This window comes from Mytilus trossulus, chromosome 7, assembly GCF_036588685.1.
Source record: "Mytilus trossulus isolate FHL-02 chromosome 7, PNRI_Mtr1.1.1.hap1, whole genome shotgun sequence".
Lineage (NCBI taxonomy): Eukaryota > Metazoa > Mollusca > Bivalvia > Mytilida > Mytilidae > Mytilus > Mytilus trossulus.
In genome coordinates, this window is record NC_086379.1 from 82,388,910 (window position 1) to 82,407,761 (window position 18,852).

An 18,852-nucleotide genomic window follows, 5' to 3' on the forward strand; every position below is an offset into this window, starting at 1 on the left:
TTAATATGTAACAAAGAAGCTCAAAATGGCATATAGACCAAGCTTATTAGCAAAATTAAAGGCAAGAATACACAAATTTACCATAGTACAATAACGCAATGACGGGATGTATACTTACCGCGCCACGTCATATATGTAACCAAGAAACAAAAAAAGGCAAATGGAAGAACTGATCATTTTTGGCTTTCAGTTTGAGAATGAAACATGTTAAACAGGATGAAAACAAGAAAACATATTTTGAGAATATAATTCCAGTTTTGCAGTACTGAGGTTCAACAGGCTCAAGATTTACGTGTTTATTACTAGTATCCGTTCTTTGATGATTTAATGTTTCATATATATATATATATATATTGGTCTAACTTATAGTGTCCATCTCTGACATTCTATTTATTTAATGTCTAAAGGACATATTCCGGTATTTGATGCTTTTCAACGAATAAATAGACAAATTTTGAAAAGAGATGAATATTATAAAATAAACAACATTTTATTTTTAAAGTTCCAAAAACCAAAATTTCTTTTACTTTAAAAATAAATTAAAGAAAGTTTTTATGACGGCCATGTGTAGCAGATTGCACAACTCGTCTTTAATTTGATCAACATGCTTTTATTTGATTAAAGTTATAAGACTATAGGTTGCACTTTGTAAAGACAGCTGTTTCTATAACCTCACCTCATTTGGGAAGATATATAATATTCATAGTGATGTTAAATAATTCTTAGGTGGTCAAAATATAGAGGTAATGGTAGGACAGAATTTAAGTATAAGTTTAAAGTTCAGGGCATATAAATGTTGAAAATATGCCGCCCAGCCCTATATTTTGACCATTGAATAAAATAGTAGTACATATACACTTTCCGTTCTGGAATATTATTTTTCATGAAACTTCATAGTAAAAGGGTCACAGTTTTAGTCGCAAAGGGAGGTCCTATAGAAAATTGCATTGTTTATTTTAAAGAATTGTAACCTATACATTTATCTATTCATATCATGTTTTTCATCATTACAGAATAACTGGATTTCATTTAATTTTATTTGTAATTAAGATTTAGCATTACAGGATCTATGTATGTGACATGTTGATTTAAAACATTTATTTGATACGTGAATACACTGATCAGATGTCAATATCACTGTTTCCTCCATCAATATGATCAACCCGGAGAGATTCATGTAATCACTTCTCAATGTACACCTAATCCTCCATCAAGTCGGAGACATTCACCAGAAATCATTCCACTCTTGTCACTCAGTAAAAACACAACGGCATTAACTACGTCTTCTATCTCTGAAAAAAAGTAAAATCACAAAAATACTGAACTCAGAGGAAAATCAATTTGGAAAGTCCATAATCACATGGCAAAATCAAAAAATAAAACGCCTCAAAAAACGAATGGACAAGAACTGTCATATTCCTGACTTGGTACAGGCATTTTCAAATGTAGAAAATGGTGGATTAAACCTGGTTCTATAACGCTAACCCTCTCACTTTAATAACAGTCTCATCAAATTCCGCTACATTTACATGATGCGTTAAATAAACAGTCACAATTAATAAAATAGTCAAAATATGGGTACATCAGTCATCATCGTATAACAATTTTAAAAGGAACAATTTAACAGGACACAAACACATCTACTATCTACGAACACATGGATTGATTTGAGTGTCTGACGTCAGAAAAATTATACGTCACATAAATTTGTCGTTCAATGTGCATACAAACAATTTTAAAAATTTACATAGGCAATGTACGCATACAGGGTTAAAAAATCAAAAGTATGTAAGAATAAATTACAGAAATGGACCGAGATTCAAACTAGTCCAAAAGTTATACATAGAATTTATGAGAATGAAATATGACGTCATTACAGAAAATGTGGACGAGTAGCCAGTGATTTTATTTTAGGTGCGATAATTTTGGGTACATAACGCTTTTTTCGGTTTTTGATAAGTTTACACTTATCCCTTTGAGTGTGTACCTGGTACTTGGTAATTTAATCGAGGAGACATAATATGTTTTATGTTAATTGTTATGTGTAGTTGGGTTTTAAGTAGCTTTCCATAACTGTGGGTACATTGGTACTTTATGTTAGTTTTTATGTCGTGTTGTTACATCATTGTTCTATGTTAGGTTTGGATTGAGCCCCATTCTATTCTTAATGTGTCGGTATAAACAAAAAAAGGTAAAATAACCAAAATACTGAACTCCGAGTAAAATTACATCGGAAAATCCAGAATCACATGGCAAAATCAAATGACAAAACACTTCAAAAACAAATAGGCAATAACTGTCATATTCCTGACTTAGTACAGGCATTTTCAAATGGAGAAAATGGTGGATTAAACCTTCTTTTTTTTTTTTTTAGATCTTTACCTATCACTCTCTACCACAGTCATATCAAATTCCGTTATGTTTACAACGTTGCAGTTGTTTAAAATCAGTAAGTCAGATGTTGTATTTTGTTGCCGTTTTTCATTTTTTTTGTTCTTTTTTTTAAGTAAATACGGCCGGTTTATTTTCGGATAAATTGTTTCATTTTTTAATTTGTTTTTGATGGCCTACTTCGCGGATGGATTTTGATTATTGATGAAAGCAATACAATGACCCCTGCTGTCACAACACATAACATTGTTTCTACAAAAACTCCGTCTTCTGATAACGTCTTTTATGATATTTTTTATCCTATATTTTTTATAGGATTTGGCTATACTTTTGTGATCTTTTGGATTATAGCTCTTAATCTTTTTTGTAAGCTTTGGATTTCAAATATTTTGGCCACGAGCATCGCTGAAGAGACATGTATTGTCGAAATGCGCATCTGGTGCAAGAAAATTGGTACCGTTAATTTTATTATGATAAATATTTACTAGAGACTGAATGACATCTATTGTCGTCTTGTACGGTTCTTCCACGCAATAGTGCGTTTGATCGTATTTATTTTTACCTGGAAATCTGCCCATTGGTGTCAATGCAAGCAGTGGCATTAATTCGTCCTTGTATTGCAGTGTCAAATTTGTCCACACCACAGTAGGATTAACTGAATTCACTCTTATCTAACATAACAAACAAAACAATATATCATAAAAAAATATTTAAATATGCAAGAACTTGTCGCTTACTAAAAATAATAACTTGCTTATTAAAAAAAAGTATGTGTTCCAGTGGCTGAAAACAGGTTTAGACAATATACATAAAATTTTATATTTATATACCTTTTGTTATTTGAAAGGAGAGACGTTAGCAATCGTTATCAAAAGTACTAGGCTTACGATTGAATACGCCAGATGCGCGTTTCGTCTTCACAAGACTCATCAGTGACGCTCAGATCAAAATAAGTTGAAAGTTAAAGAGCATTGAGGACCAAACATTCCAAAAAGTTGTGCCAATTACAGCTAAGGTTACCCCGATTTTGTTTTTTGTCCATGGATTTATGAGTTTTAAACAGCGGTATACTACTGTTGCCTTTATTTGATCATGCCTTGGATATGAAAATCTCTAGAATTTTGAAACATTCATACTTTTGTAAACAGGAAATTTATAAAAAAATGACCATAGCTAGCTGTCAGTTATTCTAAGATCTGTACCTTGTGTTTTTTTTATGTTCGGATTTACAAGTACCCGGACACGTCCACTTGTACTTTTGTCCATCTGATGAGTTAAGCTTTTTTTCAATTGATTTTTTGTATAGTTCGTTTTTATGTTGTTCTGTTATACAACTGTCCCTAGTCCGGATCCTGCTAATATGTTTAACTCCGAAACATTCTGTTTGTATGTGTCTATCCCAAGTCAGGAGCCTGTAATTCAGTGGTTGTCGTTTGTAAATGTGTTTCATTTTTGTTTTTCGTTTATTTTTTGTACATTAAAAAGGCCGTTAGTTTTCTCGTTTGAAATGTTTTACATTGTAATTTTGAGGCCTTTTATAGCTGACTTTGTGGTATGGGCTTTGCTCATTGTTTAAGGCCGTACGATTACCTATAGTTGTTAATTTCTGTGTCATTTGAGTCTATTGTGGAAAGTTGTCTCATTACCAATCATACCACATCTTCTTTTTTTATATATAATTGAAATCCATGTCAACACCGCTGAGCTGACTCCGAGGCTGGTGATACCCTCGGGCCCAAAACATCCACCAGCAGTGGCATCAATCCAGTGGTGGTAATAGTATCAAATGTACCAGGCTTATAATTTAATAGGCCAGACGCGCGTTTCGTCAACACAAGACTCATACCAATAGACAATATAAATATATAATCAGTCAAAGAATAACAATAATACTTACTAGTAATCGAAAGCAATACATCTTACATAATATACATTTTTACAATATATTTTAAATAAAAAAAGGTAACACTAAAGTCAAAAGGAAATAGGAGGAAACAACATTTGACTCATAACTACATAGATAACACTTTGGTAATAAAAAGAAAATAAGACAAATGATAATTCACACAACACTTAACAAATAAAATGAACAAAAGGAAACAAGTCGATTTTTATTTCACCCATCACTACACAGATTTGAACAAAAGGAAATAAGACGACCAACAATATTTCACAAACAAACACAGATAACACCATGACCAAGAGGAAATAGAACACAACACATTTTTACACCAAAACTCAGATGTTTCAGAATAGAATGCAGTTCCTTGGTATTAAATGGCAACAACATATTAGATAAAATTAATCAAACAAAGTCCATGCGTAAGGAGTACGTACAAATGAGCTATACATACATTATGAGGTCCTAGTTCTAATGCCATACATTTAGTTAACATATCAATAGCTGATTTTGTTGCAGAATAGACACATCCTTTAGCTAAAGCTTTTTCAGACATGGTACTGGACAAGTTAACTATACTTCCACCTTTTCCACTGTCTATCATTTGCTTAGCAATAACCTACAATGATCATTATATTCATCTAAAAATAAATCGTCTGTTTTCAAACATTCTATTGTAGAATCTGTGTAAATCTAACTTCGTTTTAAAACCCCACTAGACAAACTGTCCATAAAAGAGACATTAAAATAATTCGTTTTGATATCAATTACACAACATATTGATAAATGATTAATTTAAACCATTACATTGCTGAAGCATTGAACAGTTGGTTAGAATAAAACGTAAATGTAGCGGAATTTGATGAGACTGTTATTAAAGTGAGAGGGTTAGCGCTATAGAACCAGGTTTAATCCACCATTTTCTACATTTGAAAATGCCTGTACCAAGTCAGGAATATGACAGTTCTTGTCCATTCGTTTTTGATGCGTTTTGTTTTTTGATTTTGCCATGTGATTATGGACTTTCCAAATTGATTTTCCTCTGAGTTCAGTATTTTTGTGATTTTACTTTGTACATTGTATATCAGATTTTATTGAAATTTTCGTATCTGTTTTCCAATCAAGCTTAAATTTTAAACGTACGAAAGAATAGATAACACATTCGGTAAATTAGAAAATGTTCATGTTTTTGGCAAATATGGCTCTACATTTTTTCAGTATTATGTTTACCTGAGACAAAAGATGAATATGACAGTTGGGAATGCTTTCTTTCTAGTCCAATATGGCTAAACAAAGTATAATATTTTTTTAAAGATTGGTTTGAAAATGGTATTATATTTATAGATGATTTCGTAAATGAATTAGATGGGACGTTTTCTCTCATCAAAAAGTAATGTATCAGATAAAAAGTAAAATCACAAAAATACTGAACTCAGAGGAAAATCAATTTGGAAAGTCCATAATCACATGGCAAAATCAAAAAACAAAACGCATCAAAAACGAATGGACAAGAACTGTCATATTCCTGACTTGGTACAGGCATTTTCAAATGTAGAAAATGGTGGATTAAACCTGGTTCTATAGCGCTAACCCTCTCACTTTAATAACAGTCTCATCAAATTCCGTTACATTTACATGATGCGTTAAATAAACAGTCACAATCAATAAAATAGTCAAAATATGGGAACATCAGTCATCATCGTATAACAATTTAACAGGACACAACAACATCTACTATCTACGAACACATGGATTGATTTGAGTGTCTGACGTCAGAAAAATTATATACGTCACATAAATTTGTCGTTCAATGTGCATACAATAGTTATCAAAAGTACCTGGATTATAAACAATTTTAAATTTTACATAGGCAATGAGCGCAGACAGGGTTAAAAAATCAAAAGTATGTAAGAATAAATTACAGAAATCAAACTAGTCCAAAAGTTGTACATAGAATTTATGAGAATCCAAAACTTTTAAAAGGAACAATTTAACAGGACACAAAAACCTATCCACGAACACATGGATCTACTTGAGTGTCCGACGTCAGAAAAATTATATACGTCACATAAATTTGTCGTTCAATGTGCATACAAACAATTTTAAAATTTACATAGGCAATGTACGCATACAGGGTTAAAAAATCAAAAGTATGTAAGAATAAATTACAGAAATAGACCGAGATTCAAACTAGTCCAAAAATTATACATAGAATATATGAGAATCCAAAACTTTTTAAAGGGAACAATTTAACAGGACACAATAACATCTACTGTCTAAGAACACATGGATTGATTTGAGTGTCTGACGTTAGAAAAATTATATACGTCACATAAATTTGATGTTCAATGTGCATACAAACAATTTTAAAATTTTTTCATAGGCAATGTACGCATACAGAGTTAAAAAATCAAAAGTATGTAAGAATAAATTACAGAAATAGACCGAGATTCAAACTAGTTCAAAAGTTATACATAGAATTTATGAGAATCCAAAAATTGTCAATTCCACTACGCCATTGATTGATTTTGACGTTTGTGGTTCAACGTATAAAGTAATTCATAATAGAAATATATCATAATGACATATTATAGACAAATATCATACTGACGGGATCTTTTAAAGTACAGAGTCACGTTATAAGCACAAAAGAAATACAAAGAGTCACATATACAAAACAAATCACCAAAAAATGAAAGCCAATACAAACACATTGACGAGATGTATAAGTACCAAGCCACGTCAAACGGATATCACATAAAACCATTCAACAGTAAAAGTAATCTTAATAATAGAACAAAAACAAATAAAAGAACAATAAAACATGTTGTTTAGATGATACACAACATCAGTACGCAGAATCTATACATCAAGACCATCGTGTATTATTTGAGAAGTTGATACGGAATATTTATCAACAAGGTCTTGGTACCTTCCTATGAACTTTTTTAGAAAAAGGACGATACGTTCTTTGACATACCCCTGGTTCATCAACTTTCTACTCAGACACTGATGACGTTTTACAAAGTCTGAGTAAAATAAATGTGAATGCTATACATCAAGCACCAAAATCATTTGTGGAAAAAATCACAAATTAGAACTACCTTTAATTCCATCTACTATTAACAGACTTGTTAAAAGTTCAAAGGGATCTAAGTTTATGTATATCATTTTAAATAAAAATAAAAGTGTTCCCACTAGTCAGTTAATATGGACTGAAATCATAATCATAGGAAAATGTTTTATAAAATGTCACAAATAATACTAAGTAAAATTGGCTACAGTATGGAATGAATCATCGAATCTTAGCTACAAATAGATTTGGTCATCAAATTAAGATTTATGATAATCCAAATTGTACATTTTATAAAAGAGAAATTGAAATAATAGGACATTTATTTTGGAATATGAACACACACAAATAGTATTAGAGCAGATTAAAAATTAGAATTCGTGTACTTTTTACAAAAGATTGTTTTTGTTTGGAAATGCATAAACATCAAAAAGTTATGTTGTAAATTGGAAGTTATAAATAATTAAAAAAAAGTTTACCTGAGACACGTTGAAAGTTCCTTTAAAGTTGACGTCAAATATCCTGTAATCGAAATAAGAAGAGTAAGATTAGATAATTAAAAAGTATGAATGGTATTTAGTTTATACTAGACAAATAGAGCGACTAAAAATAAACAATAAATGATTTATTGATTAACTACTGATAGTATGAACGATAGTGATCAAGTAATCCTGATCCAGGGAAACTTAATTTTTATTTCGGAATAAAATTCAAAATGGTTACGAATACCAACTAAAAAGACAAACATTATCTTAGTTCTTCTCAACTATTTGTAGATAATAAAAAAAGCAACAGGAATTAAAGAAACAGTTTGTCTTGTTTAAAACGTGAAATACCAAAGTAAATGCCGCGTCAAAAATTTCAGATCCCATAAAAAATAACAGCAGCTCAAATATAAGATTTAGAAATACGTCTACTACTAATGAACCGATTGAATTTAAGTCCTACAATATATTACACAACCTGTAGCAATTACATTGATATTGCGATGTATTAGAAAATTTAGGTATTCTTTAAACGTCATTCATGTCATCCATCGTATTATAACAGTGTTTTGATTCCAAAGCATCATATCGTATATTTCCTCACCCTCGAGTTGTCATTTTATTATGTGCATTGATTGTAATGGATGAAATATGAGAATGAAATACATTCAAAATTATATGTGAAAATTAAATTTATGTAATGCTTGATATCTTACATGTCAATGTTTTCTTTTGGGGTATCGATGAATGATGACGTCTTAGATACGCCAGCATTGTTGACCAGTAGATCTATGTGTCCGATCTTACTGACTTCCTCTCTGGTTTTATCCCAATCTAGTAGGTCTACGTTAATAACTTTGATGGTTGGTACCTAAAACAATGAACAGCAGTATAATTAACCAGCAAATCTATGTGTCCGATATAACTGACTTCTTCTCTGGTTTTATCCCAGTCTAGTAGGTCTATGCTAAGTATGTTGATATTTAGTACCTTAAACAGAAAACAGAAGTACCATGAACGAGTAGATCTATGTGACCGATCTTACTGACTTTATATAGTCCAGTCTTGTAAGTCTACGTTAATTATTTTGATATGTGGCACCTAAAACCTTAACACCAGTATTATAAAACAGTAGGTAAATGTGGCCGATCTTACTGACTTCGTCTCTTGAGGTATCTTTTGGGTTCATTCGTTTTAATCACGTTGATGTTTTGTACCTTAATAAAGGCAACATTAGCATACCACTGTTCAATAGTAATAATTCTAAAACAAATCCGGATAACAAACCAAAACCGAGAGATACACATCAACTATAAGAGGAAACTAAAGCAACAACACACTAAACTGGACTACAAAAAAAACAAGCCCGAACATACATAGGGACGGACTATTTGTCAACTTTCATATGCCTGACTTGGTACAGGACATTTTGATAAAAAAAATAATGGAGGGTTGAACGTGGTTATATGTTTAGCCTAAATTCCCGCTTGTATGACAAAGTTACAAATACCGCTAAAATGACAACATTACGTAGCAGAAATACAATTCATAACCACAAGAGACTGTCCCTGATTGCTAAGTATTCACCCCAATTTCCCTCTTCTCTTCTTATTCAATTGATTTTACCTGTTTTACTGTATGCAAGCTGTTTCTTAGCTGTTAATTGCATTTTTTATTCCCAACAAATAGTAAAATGATGAACTTATTTTTATATGAGGTATTAAGATATTTCCAGTATAAAAACAAATACTTCCTGAAAATTTATTTATATACAACATATTATAACATTTAGTAACCTCTCCTTCCATTTGTAATCATCTGTCGTTTAATCTATCTAATTACCTCCGATTTTAAACTATCCAAATCAGCCTGTGTTCTACTAAGTGCAAATGTTTCTGCTCCACATTCTGCTAACTTTTTCGCAATAGCTCGACCAAATCCTAAAATTTATATCGTAGTACAATTTCATATGTTTTTGAAACGAAATAATATTTAAGTTCATACTGTAGTCTTAAGAAGTTTCAAACATCAGATTTCAAATTTATGAACACAAATCTTTAAATGAGTTAATCCTAGCAACTAAAAAATCAGGTGTCATGTTCAAAAAATGATAAAATACAACATATTATAATGTATCGTTATATCACATATAAATGATATATTCAAACGTCATCTCGATTCGTTAACTTAAAATCCTAGATTTTGTTCAATGCTTTACATAGATTATACCGAGAGGTAAAGAAATATCAGTGTCATCAATCTAAGATTTAGTTTCACTTTTTGGATAAAATATTCTTAATTTCGTCATTCCTTACCTCTTTGATTCTATTTTTGAAGTTAACCATAAGTATGTAAACGTATCAATCATTTGAATAAAGTGTTTCTAATACGTTAGCATTCAATACTGTTATACTCTCTTTGAATAGGGTTTCGGTTTTATTATTGATTTTGTTAATTATAAATAAATCATAACATACTTACATATGCATGCATATAGTTATGAACACTTGTGAAACTTAGATTTGGCATTGAAAAGGTCATGACATGTTAAACTGTTTATGGCGTCTTTAAAACTATATCACTTGCCGAATAGATACTTTTGTACGGAAAACACGATTCGTTTATCAGTTGTTATTGGATTTAAACTAGCTTCGAGCTGCGAGCTCTGTTAGCTTGGTATTTTGTGTCTCTTGTCTAAAAGTAATCTTTTGTTTTCTTATGAGTCAAACTATTTTCAACATCGTTTTACAGTTTTTTCTTCTATTGTGTTATGATACACAAAGGCAACAGTAGTATACTATATGTTCTTCAACTACTTCGTACTTATTTTTTGCCTTTTTAACTTTTTGGGATTCGAGCGTCACTGATGAGTCTTTTGTAGACTAAACGCGCGTCTGGCGTATATACACAATTTTGTCAAGATATCTATGATGAGCTTATCTACTGTTCAAATAGTCATAAATCGATTGAGAGAAAACAAAGCCGGGTTACAAACTTAAACCGAGGGAAACACATCAACTTAACCACTGTAACGGATTCGGTTGATGATTGACCAGCCGCATGTATAATTATCTCCGTCACATGGTCTTTGCATATCCCAAGTCAGGAGTCTGAAATTTAGCAATTGTGTTTTTCTGTATATATCTAGATTTGTTTATCTCCTTATGTTGTTCATAAATCAGGCTATTTAGCATGGTGGGTAGAGCTGTAATCTTATTCTGTCAGGTTAAGTGTTGTTCATTATTCCAAAAAATACGATGACCTTAACATGTGATCGGTTTAGCCCTACCCGATCCTCATTCCAAATATCTATTAAAACCACTAAAACAGCAGCGGACCTAAATTGATGATACAACAAATAAATTTGTTAGGAGAATTTATGTATATAATTATTACATTGTATTACTTTACACCTATTTTTTCTGATTTATAGCACCAGCATTATAAATCCAAACACACTTACCTTTCCCAGCACCAGTAACAAGAGCTCTCTTCCCATAAAATTGCATTGCCATGTTCTAGTATAAATGTATACTGTTTCACACTTTTTTAACTACAGGAAAGGGACGACTTCAACTCACTGCCTACTCACGGCAACTAATCACTTTTATCTACATATAAGGTTGAATAAATGTAAGCTTTATTGTCTTACGATTTAATAACAAGTAGATTAGTAAATGTTCATATGCTTACATATATATATAAAATATATAATAAAAAAAAATATATTTTATAAAATTGCGGTTTTTATCCAACGCAATCATAGGTTTGAACGTAGTTTTCAATTTAGACTCGTTTATATTTTTTCTTTTGGACTTGTATCATATTTTCCCTCCGGTTTATATGATCCGTTCATCCTATATTGACTCTTAAAATTCAAGAGTCAGGATCTAAAAATGAGGGTACTTTTTTTTTAAATGAGGGTACTTTTTATGTGGCCTTCCAAATACCGTTTCGATCCCTAACATCACTGAAGAGACATTTATTGTCGAAATCCGGATCTGGTGTACTAAAAAAATATTGACACCGTATGTTTGTGGCATAATATCATGGCCACAAGTTAAAATTGTTTACTGTTTAGTATTAAATTTATATTAAGATCCATTTTGTTACATCTTGATCAATTTTATTTGTCAATGGCCAATCGCAGTCAGGAGGGTTAAAGGACATCAGTTGTTCGACCAGTTAGTCAAATGCGTTTTGCTTAAATATACTTTTTCACGCTTTTTGGTCTTTTGGAAAATGTTGTTTGTGCTGTTTTTAGACCCTTCTACAACGAAATTTGTTTGACATGCACACGTATAAAAATTGCGGTTTTTATCCAACGCAGTCATAGGTTTGAACGTAGTTTTCAATTTAGACTCGTTTATATTTTTTGTTTGGGCATGTATCATATTTTCCCTCCGGTTTATATGATCCGTTCATCCTATATATTGACTCTTAAAATTCAAGAGTTAATCTAAAAATGAGGGTACTTTCTCTAAAAATGAGGGTACTTTTTATATGGCCTTCCAAATACCGTTTCGATCCCTAACATCACTGAAGAGACATTTATTGTCGAAATCCGGATATGGTGTACTAAAGAAATATTGACACCGAATGTTTGTGGCACAACATCCTGTCCACAAGTTTACATTTTTTTTCTGTGACGTATTAAATTTATATTAAGATCCATTTTGTTACATCTTGTGATCAATTTTATTTGGCAATCGCCAATGGCAGTCAGCAGGGTTAAAGAACATCAGTTGTTCGATCTGTTAGTCAAATGCGTTTTGTTTAAATATACTTTTTCACGCTTTTTGGTCTTTTGGAAAATGTTGTTTGTGCTGTTTTTAGACCCTTCTACAACGAAATTTGTTTGACATGCACACGTATAAAAATTGCGGTTTTTATCCAACGCAGTCATAGGTTTGAACGTAGTTTTCAATTTAGACTCGTTTATATTTTTTGTTTGGGCATGTATCATATTTTCCCTCCGGTTTATATGATCCGTTCATCCTATATATTGACTCTTAAAATTCAAGAGTTAATCTAAAAATGAGGGTACTTTTTATATGGCCTTCCAAATACCGTTTCGATCCCTAACATCACTGAAGAGACATTTATTGTCGAAATCCGGATATGGTGTACTAAAGAAATATTGACACCGAATGTTTGTGGCACAACATCCTGTCCACAAGTTTACATTTTTTTTCTGTGACGTATTAAATTTATATTAAGATCCATTTTGTTACATCTTGTGATCAATTTTATTTGGCAATCGCCAATGGCAGTCAGCAGGGTTAAAGAACATCAGTTGTTCGACCTGTTAGTCAAATGCGTTTTGTTTAAATATACTTTTTCACGCTTTTTGGTCTTTTGGAAAATGTTGTTTGTGCTGTTTTTAGACCCTTCTACAACGAAATTTGTTTGACTTGCACACGTATAAAAATTGCGGTTTTTACCCAACGCAGTCATAGGTTTGAACGTAGTTTTCAATTTAGACTCGTTTATGTATATATATATATATATACAACTCGTCTAAACATCAACCCAACAATGTTAGATCTGTAAATTTGCTTTCGCAAATTTTTGGTTCTTCCCTCGCCGGGATTCGAACCCATGCTACTGTGATATCGTGACACCAAATCGCCTGCACTGCAGCCGTCCCGCTGGACCACACGACCACCTGGGCTCTCAATAAAGAGCTTTCGGTGGCCATATGTTACCTTTCCACGTCAGTTTTTTAATCTAGCGGCGTACTACAGTACATGATATATAAGGCATGAAGATGTTATTGTTACAGATCAGCTAAATTATCTATAGTAAAGGATCCTTCAAATTAATGTAAGATACAGTCACAGAAAATAATTATATTCATATGTATCCATCGGATCGCCATCAATGATGGTGATACATGGCTTTGTACATAATGTATATACAACTCGTCTAAACATCAACCCAACAATGTTAGATCTGTAAATTTGCTTTCGCAAATTTTTGGTTCTTCCCACGCCGGGATTCGAACCCATGCTACTGTGATATCGCGACACCAAATCGCCTGCACTGCAGCCGTCCCGCTAGACCACACGACCACCTGGGCTCTCAATAAAGAGCTTTCGGTGGCCATATGTTACCTTTCCACGTCAGTTTTTTAATCTAGCGGCGTACTACAGTACATGATATATAAGGCATGAAGATGTTATTGTTACAGATCAGCTAAATTATCTATAGTAAAGGATCCTACAAATTAATGTAAGATACAGTCACAGAAAATAATTATATTCATAAGTACGTCTGAGTCAGTGACAACCCTACAACAGATGTATCCATCGGATCGCCATCAATGATGGTGATACATGGCTGTGTACATAATGTATATACAACTCGTCTAAACATCAACCCAACAATGTTAGATCTGTAAATTTGCGAAAGCAAAGTTTTGGTTCTTCCCTCGCCGGGATTCGAACCCATGCTACTGTGATATCGTGACACCAAATCGCCTGCACTGCAGCCGTCCCGCTAGACCACACGACCACCTGGGCTCTCAAAAAAAGAGCTCTCGGTGGCCATATATGTTACCTTTCCACGTCAGTTTTAATCTAGCGGCGTACTACAGTACATGATATATGAGGCATGAAGATGTTATTGTTACAGATCAGGTAAATTATCTATAGTAAAGGATCCTACAAATTAATGTAAGATACAGTCACAGAAAATACAGAAATATGGTCAGCAGAAAACAAACGATAATACAAAACACATTCGCTGAAAGTTAAAAGTTTATTGAATTTGAACCGCATTAAATGTTATTGAAGTAATACATATAGCAATTAGAAGTGTCAAAACAATTTGGCCTAATGTATAATCGATAGTGTTTTGGGAGAGAGAAGAAGCTTCTTCTAGATTTGGGGAATTTCACTTTAACCTTCAGAATGCAGATGTCTTCATTCAATAGGTTATTCAAGTGGCCATGGTGGGAATTTAACCGAGTCTTTTGACAAAGGTCGTGTAATTTATTTCTCTCAAGTTTCGTTATTATTCACGCAATAAGGCGATGAAACAAATCTATGCAAAAAAGTAATGTATACAGATATATTGAAACACAATTGGTTATATGTATTTGATCAATTTACAAGGAGAACTTCGGAACATGCAGGTAAGGATGATGATAGCCCGTTGGTTGATATAGTTGGGAGCTTGGTCTTTGGTTGGTTATATGGTCCTGTATTTTTTTTATCATATCTAATAATTCCTTAGAGTATACCTATGAAACATGTTGAGCAAGATGAAACATACGCTGTTGGTCGATGCCACTGCTGGTGGAGTACTATTCTATCAACAGTCAAGAAGTCAATATTTCTGTTATGACATGAATAATCATTGATATAGTTATAATTACAAGTTAACTGTTTTTATAAACTTTGAAATTTTAAATTAGTAAGTTTTTTCTACCACCTCAGCTGTATTTTGCAAACTTTTTTGAACTGTTGGTCCTTAACGCTCTTTAAGTTCGAACTTTATTTGACCGTTTTAACTTTTTTTATTCGAGCCTCACTGATGAGTCTATTGTAAGCGAAACGAGTGTCTGACGCAAATACAAAATTTCAATCCTGGTATCTAGGATGAGTTTATTTTAGAACAACTGGTTTATTCCGGTTTTGCAATACTCCACATGGTCAGTGACATGAATTTCGAGTTAATCACAAGCACTCGTTCTTTGCATGATTGAATGTTGTTAACACATATATACATTTTTATATTTTGGTCTTGTCTTATCCTTCTATCATTCGATTAATGACAAGTACCGATATTTGAACAAACAAATAAACCAATTTTGATGATAAATCTTAAATAAGTAAAAATAAATAAGTTTCAAATATCACGACATCTATAAAAGAGGGACGAAAGATACCAAAGGGACAGTCAAACTCACAAATCTAAAACAAACTGATAACGCCATGGCTAAAAATAACTCTAAGAACAAAACATGTGCAGCGTATTATCAGACATTTATTATCCGTTCGTTTCGTGTGCTTGAGCTTTTCATTTTACCATTTTATTAATTAAGGACTTTCCATTTTCAATTTTTCTCAGAGTTTGGTATTTTTGTGATTTAACTTTTTGGAACACTCTAAGTAAAACAATGCATTTGAAAACTGACTTTTTTCACTAACAATCAAAATAATTCAGTCCATATTAGCGCAACTCAAACTTAAATAACGCTTTTATAGACTTGTTCGGTACATGCCTTTTAAACATGTCACAAATTAAAAAACCATCCTCTTTGCTATTATTAAATCCCTTATATTTCAATGGCTGATCATTTTTGCCAACTGTAATGATATCTTACTATTTTATTTTATTTCACAGTTTTCCAAACACGGTAAGTTTGTGTAAGTTTAAAATTCTTATCATCACGTTGTCAAAGACCTGTTCAAGACTCGTGTCAGGTGACCTTACCTGTCCAGTTATTACACAACCAATACTATAAAATCAAACTGTTATACAAGAACCACACATACCAACATGCATACCATTCTACTAACAACTGTGTTATTACCTGTAGTGTCAGGTTTTCTGTTGGATTCGTTTGGGTTAGGCTCTGCAGTAACGACGGTGTCACAACTGGACGTGAACAAATATTTAGGAAGATGGTTCCAGATGTACGCTAGCCAATCTGTTTATGCTACATTCGAAAGAAAAGCCGTGTGTGTAACTGCGGACTGTAAGTTATATTTTAGATAATTGTTGTTTATTAAGACCTTTCTTTTGTTTATAATGGAAAAGAAACATATTTCCGTCAAAAAATTTAATCTTATAAGAATTTATATCCGTTTTGAAAATACATATATCCCAAGTACTATTGTTATACTTTTTCTTAAATAAATGTTAATTGAATAGATCTATTGTTACGAATAACAATGTTTTACCACAGGGCGTGACGTGCGGCGTTTCTGAAAACCCCTGCTTCTACTATGTCTACATCCTAAACATATTGTTCATTGTTATTCATAACAATAGAAATTGATTATTTTTAAAATAACATGAACACAAGAAATTACTAAATTGAATAGTATTCACTACAAGTTGGCTCAGGATATTAAAAAAAACCACATTAAACATAATTCGAATAGCGAAAAAAATATTGAGCATCTATTTTCAATTAAAATACTCCTTTGATTTGAGGTAAAAAAAAATATCCTAGTCACACGTCGCTATTCTAAAGCATTGATCTAATAAAAAATATAAGAGGTGATTCTAACTTTCCTTCCTCCTAGATTGCCCCCCCCCAAAAAAATGAAAGTTCTTCAATATTCAAACTTTGTTTTTCTATGTTGAGCGTGTCCGGTCTTCGGATTTCTAATCAAGAAACACCTATACCTCAGTTTGTCAAAAAATAAATGTTTATTTATTCTTGAAAAGAGAAGGGGGGGGGGGCTTGTGGTAAAACGGTAACATATATAATACATTTATTATTACCTTCATTAAACTGATACAGGAAAGTACTATATATAACAATCCAAATCACCCCAAAAAAATATATGCACCGGTCGGCGCCAGTGGCTAAAAATACGAATTAAAACAAATTGTAGATCACACTTTTAATTTATTCATACATGTAAAAGTACTTTTGTGTTTGTGTTTGTTCAGATACAATGTCAACAGATGGTAGTGGGCATATTAATGTCCTGAACTCGGAAAGACTCAGTGAAGCCAAGGGAGACTTGAAAGTTATACATGGATATGCTACACCCACCAAAGATGTCGGAAAATTAACCGTCCATTTGGAAACAGTAGGATTTAATGCACCTTGTGAGTAGAAAAAAGTAAAATCACAAAAAACCTGAACTCAGAGGAAAATCAATTTGGAAAGTCCATCCAAGTAATCACATGGCAAAATCAAATAATAAAACGCATCAAAAACGAATGGACAAGAACTCTCATATTCCTGACTTGGTACAGGCATTTTCAAATGTAGAAAATGGTGGATTAAACCTGGTTCTATAGCGCTAACCCTCTCACTTTAATAACAGTCTCATCAAATTCCGTAGAATATATTTTATTAATAACAACTGCAGCTAGTATGATTGTTATGCTTTAAAATGTCCATATTCAATGTTTCCGTAGAAGTAATACCACTTCTTATCTTCATTCGTGATTTGACAAATATTTGCTAGTAGATAAATTATAGTCTATGAACTATCCTTCAGACCAACAATTGGTCACTGAACTGCTCAACAATAGATTAAACCCGTATTTCAGTTGGCGATAATTTGCAGAGAAGTGGCACAAGAGCATTAAGTAATTTTCAGTAAATTACCATTTTCTTATTCGATACAATACGAGAATGGACGTGTGCATCCTTTTAAGTTATCATTTAATTAAAAACTAAACTGTTGCATTTTTTTCAGACTGGGTGATGAAACTCGGACCAGCTACATTTGGGCCAGACAACAAATATCAGTACGCTCTAGTGTCTGACAATTTGAAGGCTACTTTATTTGTTCTAGCACGTGACCCCGTTGTCTTCAAACGTGACTATGAGGCAGAGGTTATGCAGTTTCTGAAAAGTGAAGGATTTACCTCCATTATAAACAAACCTGTTAGTACTTACCATGGGGCGGACTGTACGTACAATAACGATCACGTCTAGAACAATTTCACAATTATCATCATCCTTCGCATATGCGTTGAGCCAGCAAATGACTCCTGGTTATAAACAATAATGTTTACATGTATCAAAGATTAATGTTCATTTGCGGCCTCACAGATTTTGATGTGATAAAATCATTTCTGATCAAGATCAACTCTTCATTATTAGTGTAATAAATATTGTTTTTTAATTTTAATTCTATTTTATACTTAATCCAAAATTAGGTGAAGAAGAAACATGCCAGTCAGACATGTTTATCTTACCATCACTACATACACCAGATATAGTGGTCATATTGTTTATAGTTTCCAAGAACCAGACCAAAACACACCAATTTAACATTGAGCAATAAACAAAAAAAAAGTTC

At 32.4% G+C, this 18,852-nt stretch overlaps 2 protein-coding genes across 3 annotated transcripts; one reads left to right on the forward strand and one right to left on the reverse strand.

Moving 5' to 3' along the window:
• Positions 1 to 1,023: 1,023 nt before the first annotated feature.
• Positions 1,024 to 16,528, reverse strand: LOC134725985 (D-erythrulose reductase-like). Of its 2 annotated transcripts, XM_063590331.1 has the most exons (8): positions 16,392 to 16,528; positions 11,313 to 11,460; positions 9,692 to 9,789; positions 8,566 to 8,720; positions 7,844 to 7,886; positions 4,746 to 4,910; positions 2,954 to 3,062; positions 1,024 to 1,292 (listed from the first exon to the last, which is right to left on the reverse strand). In XM_063590331.1, exons 2-8 carry the CDS (start codon positions 11,362 to 11,364, stop codon positions 1,189 to 1,191), a joined length of 726 nt encoding a protein of 241 aa, XP_063446401.1. In that variant the 5' UTR covers positions 11,365 to 11,460; positions 16,392 to 16,528; the 3' UTR covers positions 1,024 to 1,188. The 2 variants fall into 2 exon arrangements, with proteins under 2 accessions (XP_063446401.1, XP_063446400.1); XM_063590330.1 differs by lacking the exons at positions 11,313 to 11,460; positions 16,392 to 16,528 and adding an exon at positions 10,874 to 10,950.
• Positions 16,283 to 18,587, forward strand: LOC134725986 (outer membrane lipoprotein Blc-like). The gene is made up of 3 exons (XM_063590333.1): positions 16,283 to 16,556; positions 17,483 to 17,644; positions 18,244 to 18,587. The coding sequence occupies exons 1-3, from the start codon at positions 16,358 to 16,360 to the stop codon at positions 18,483 to 18,485; spliced, it is 603 nt and encodes a 200-aa protein (XP_063446403.1). The 5' UTR covers positions 16,283 to 16,357; the 3' UTR covers positions 18,486 to 18,587.
• Positions 18,588 to 18,852: the final 265 nt, after the last annotated feature.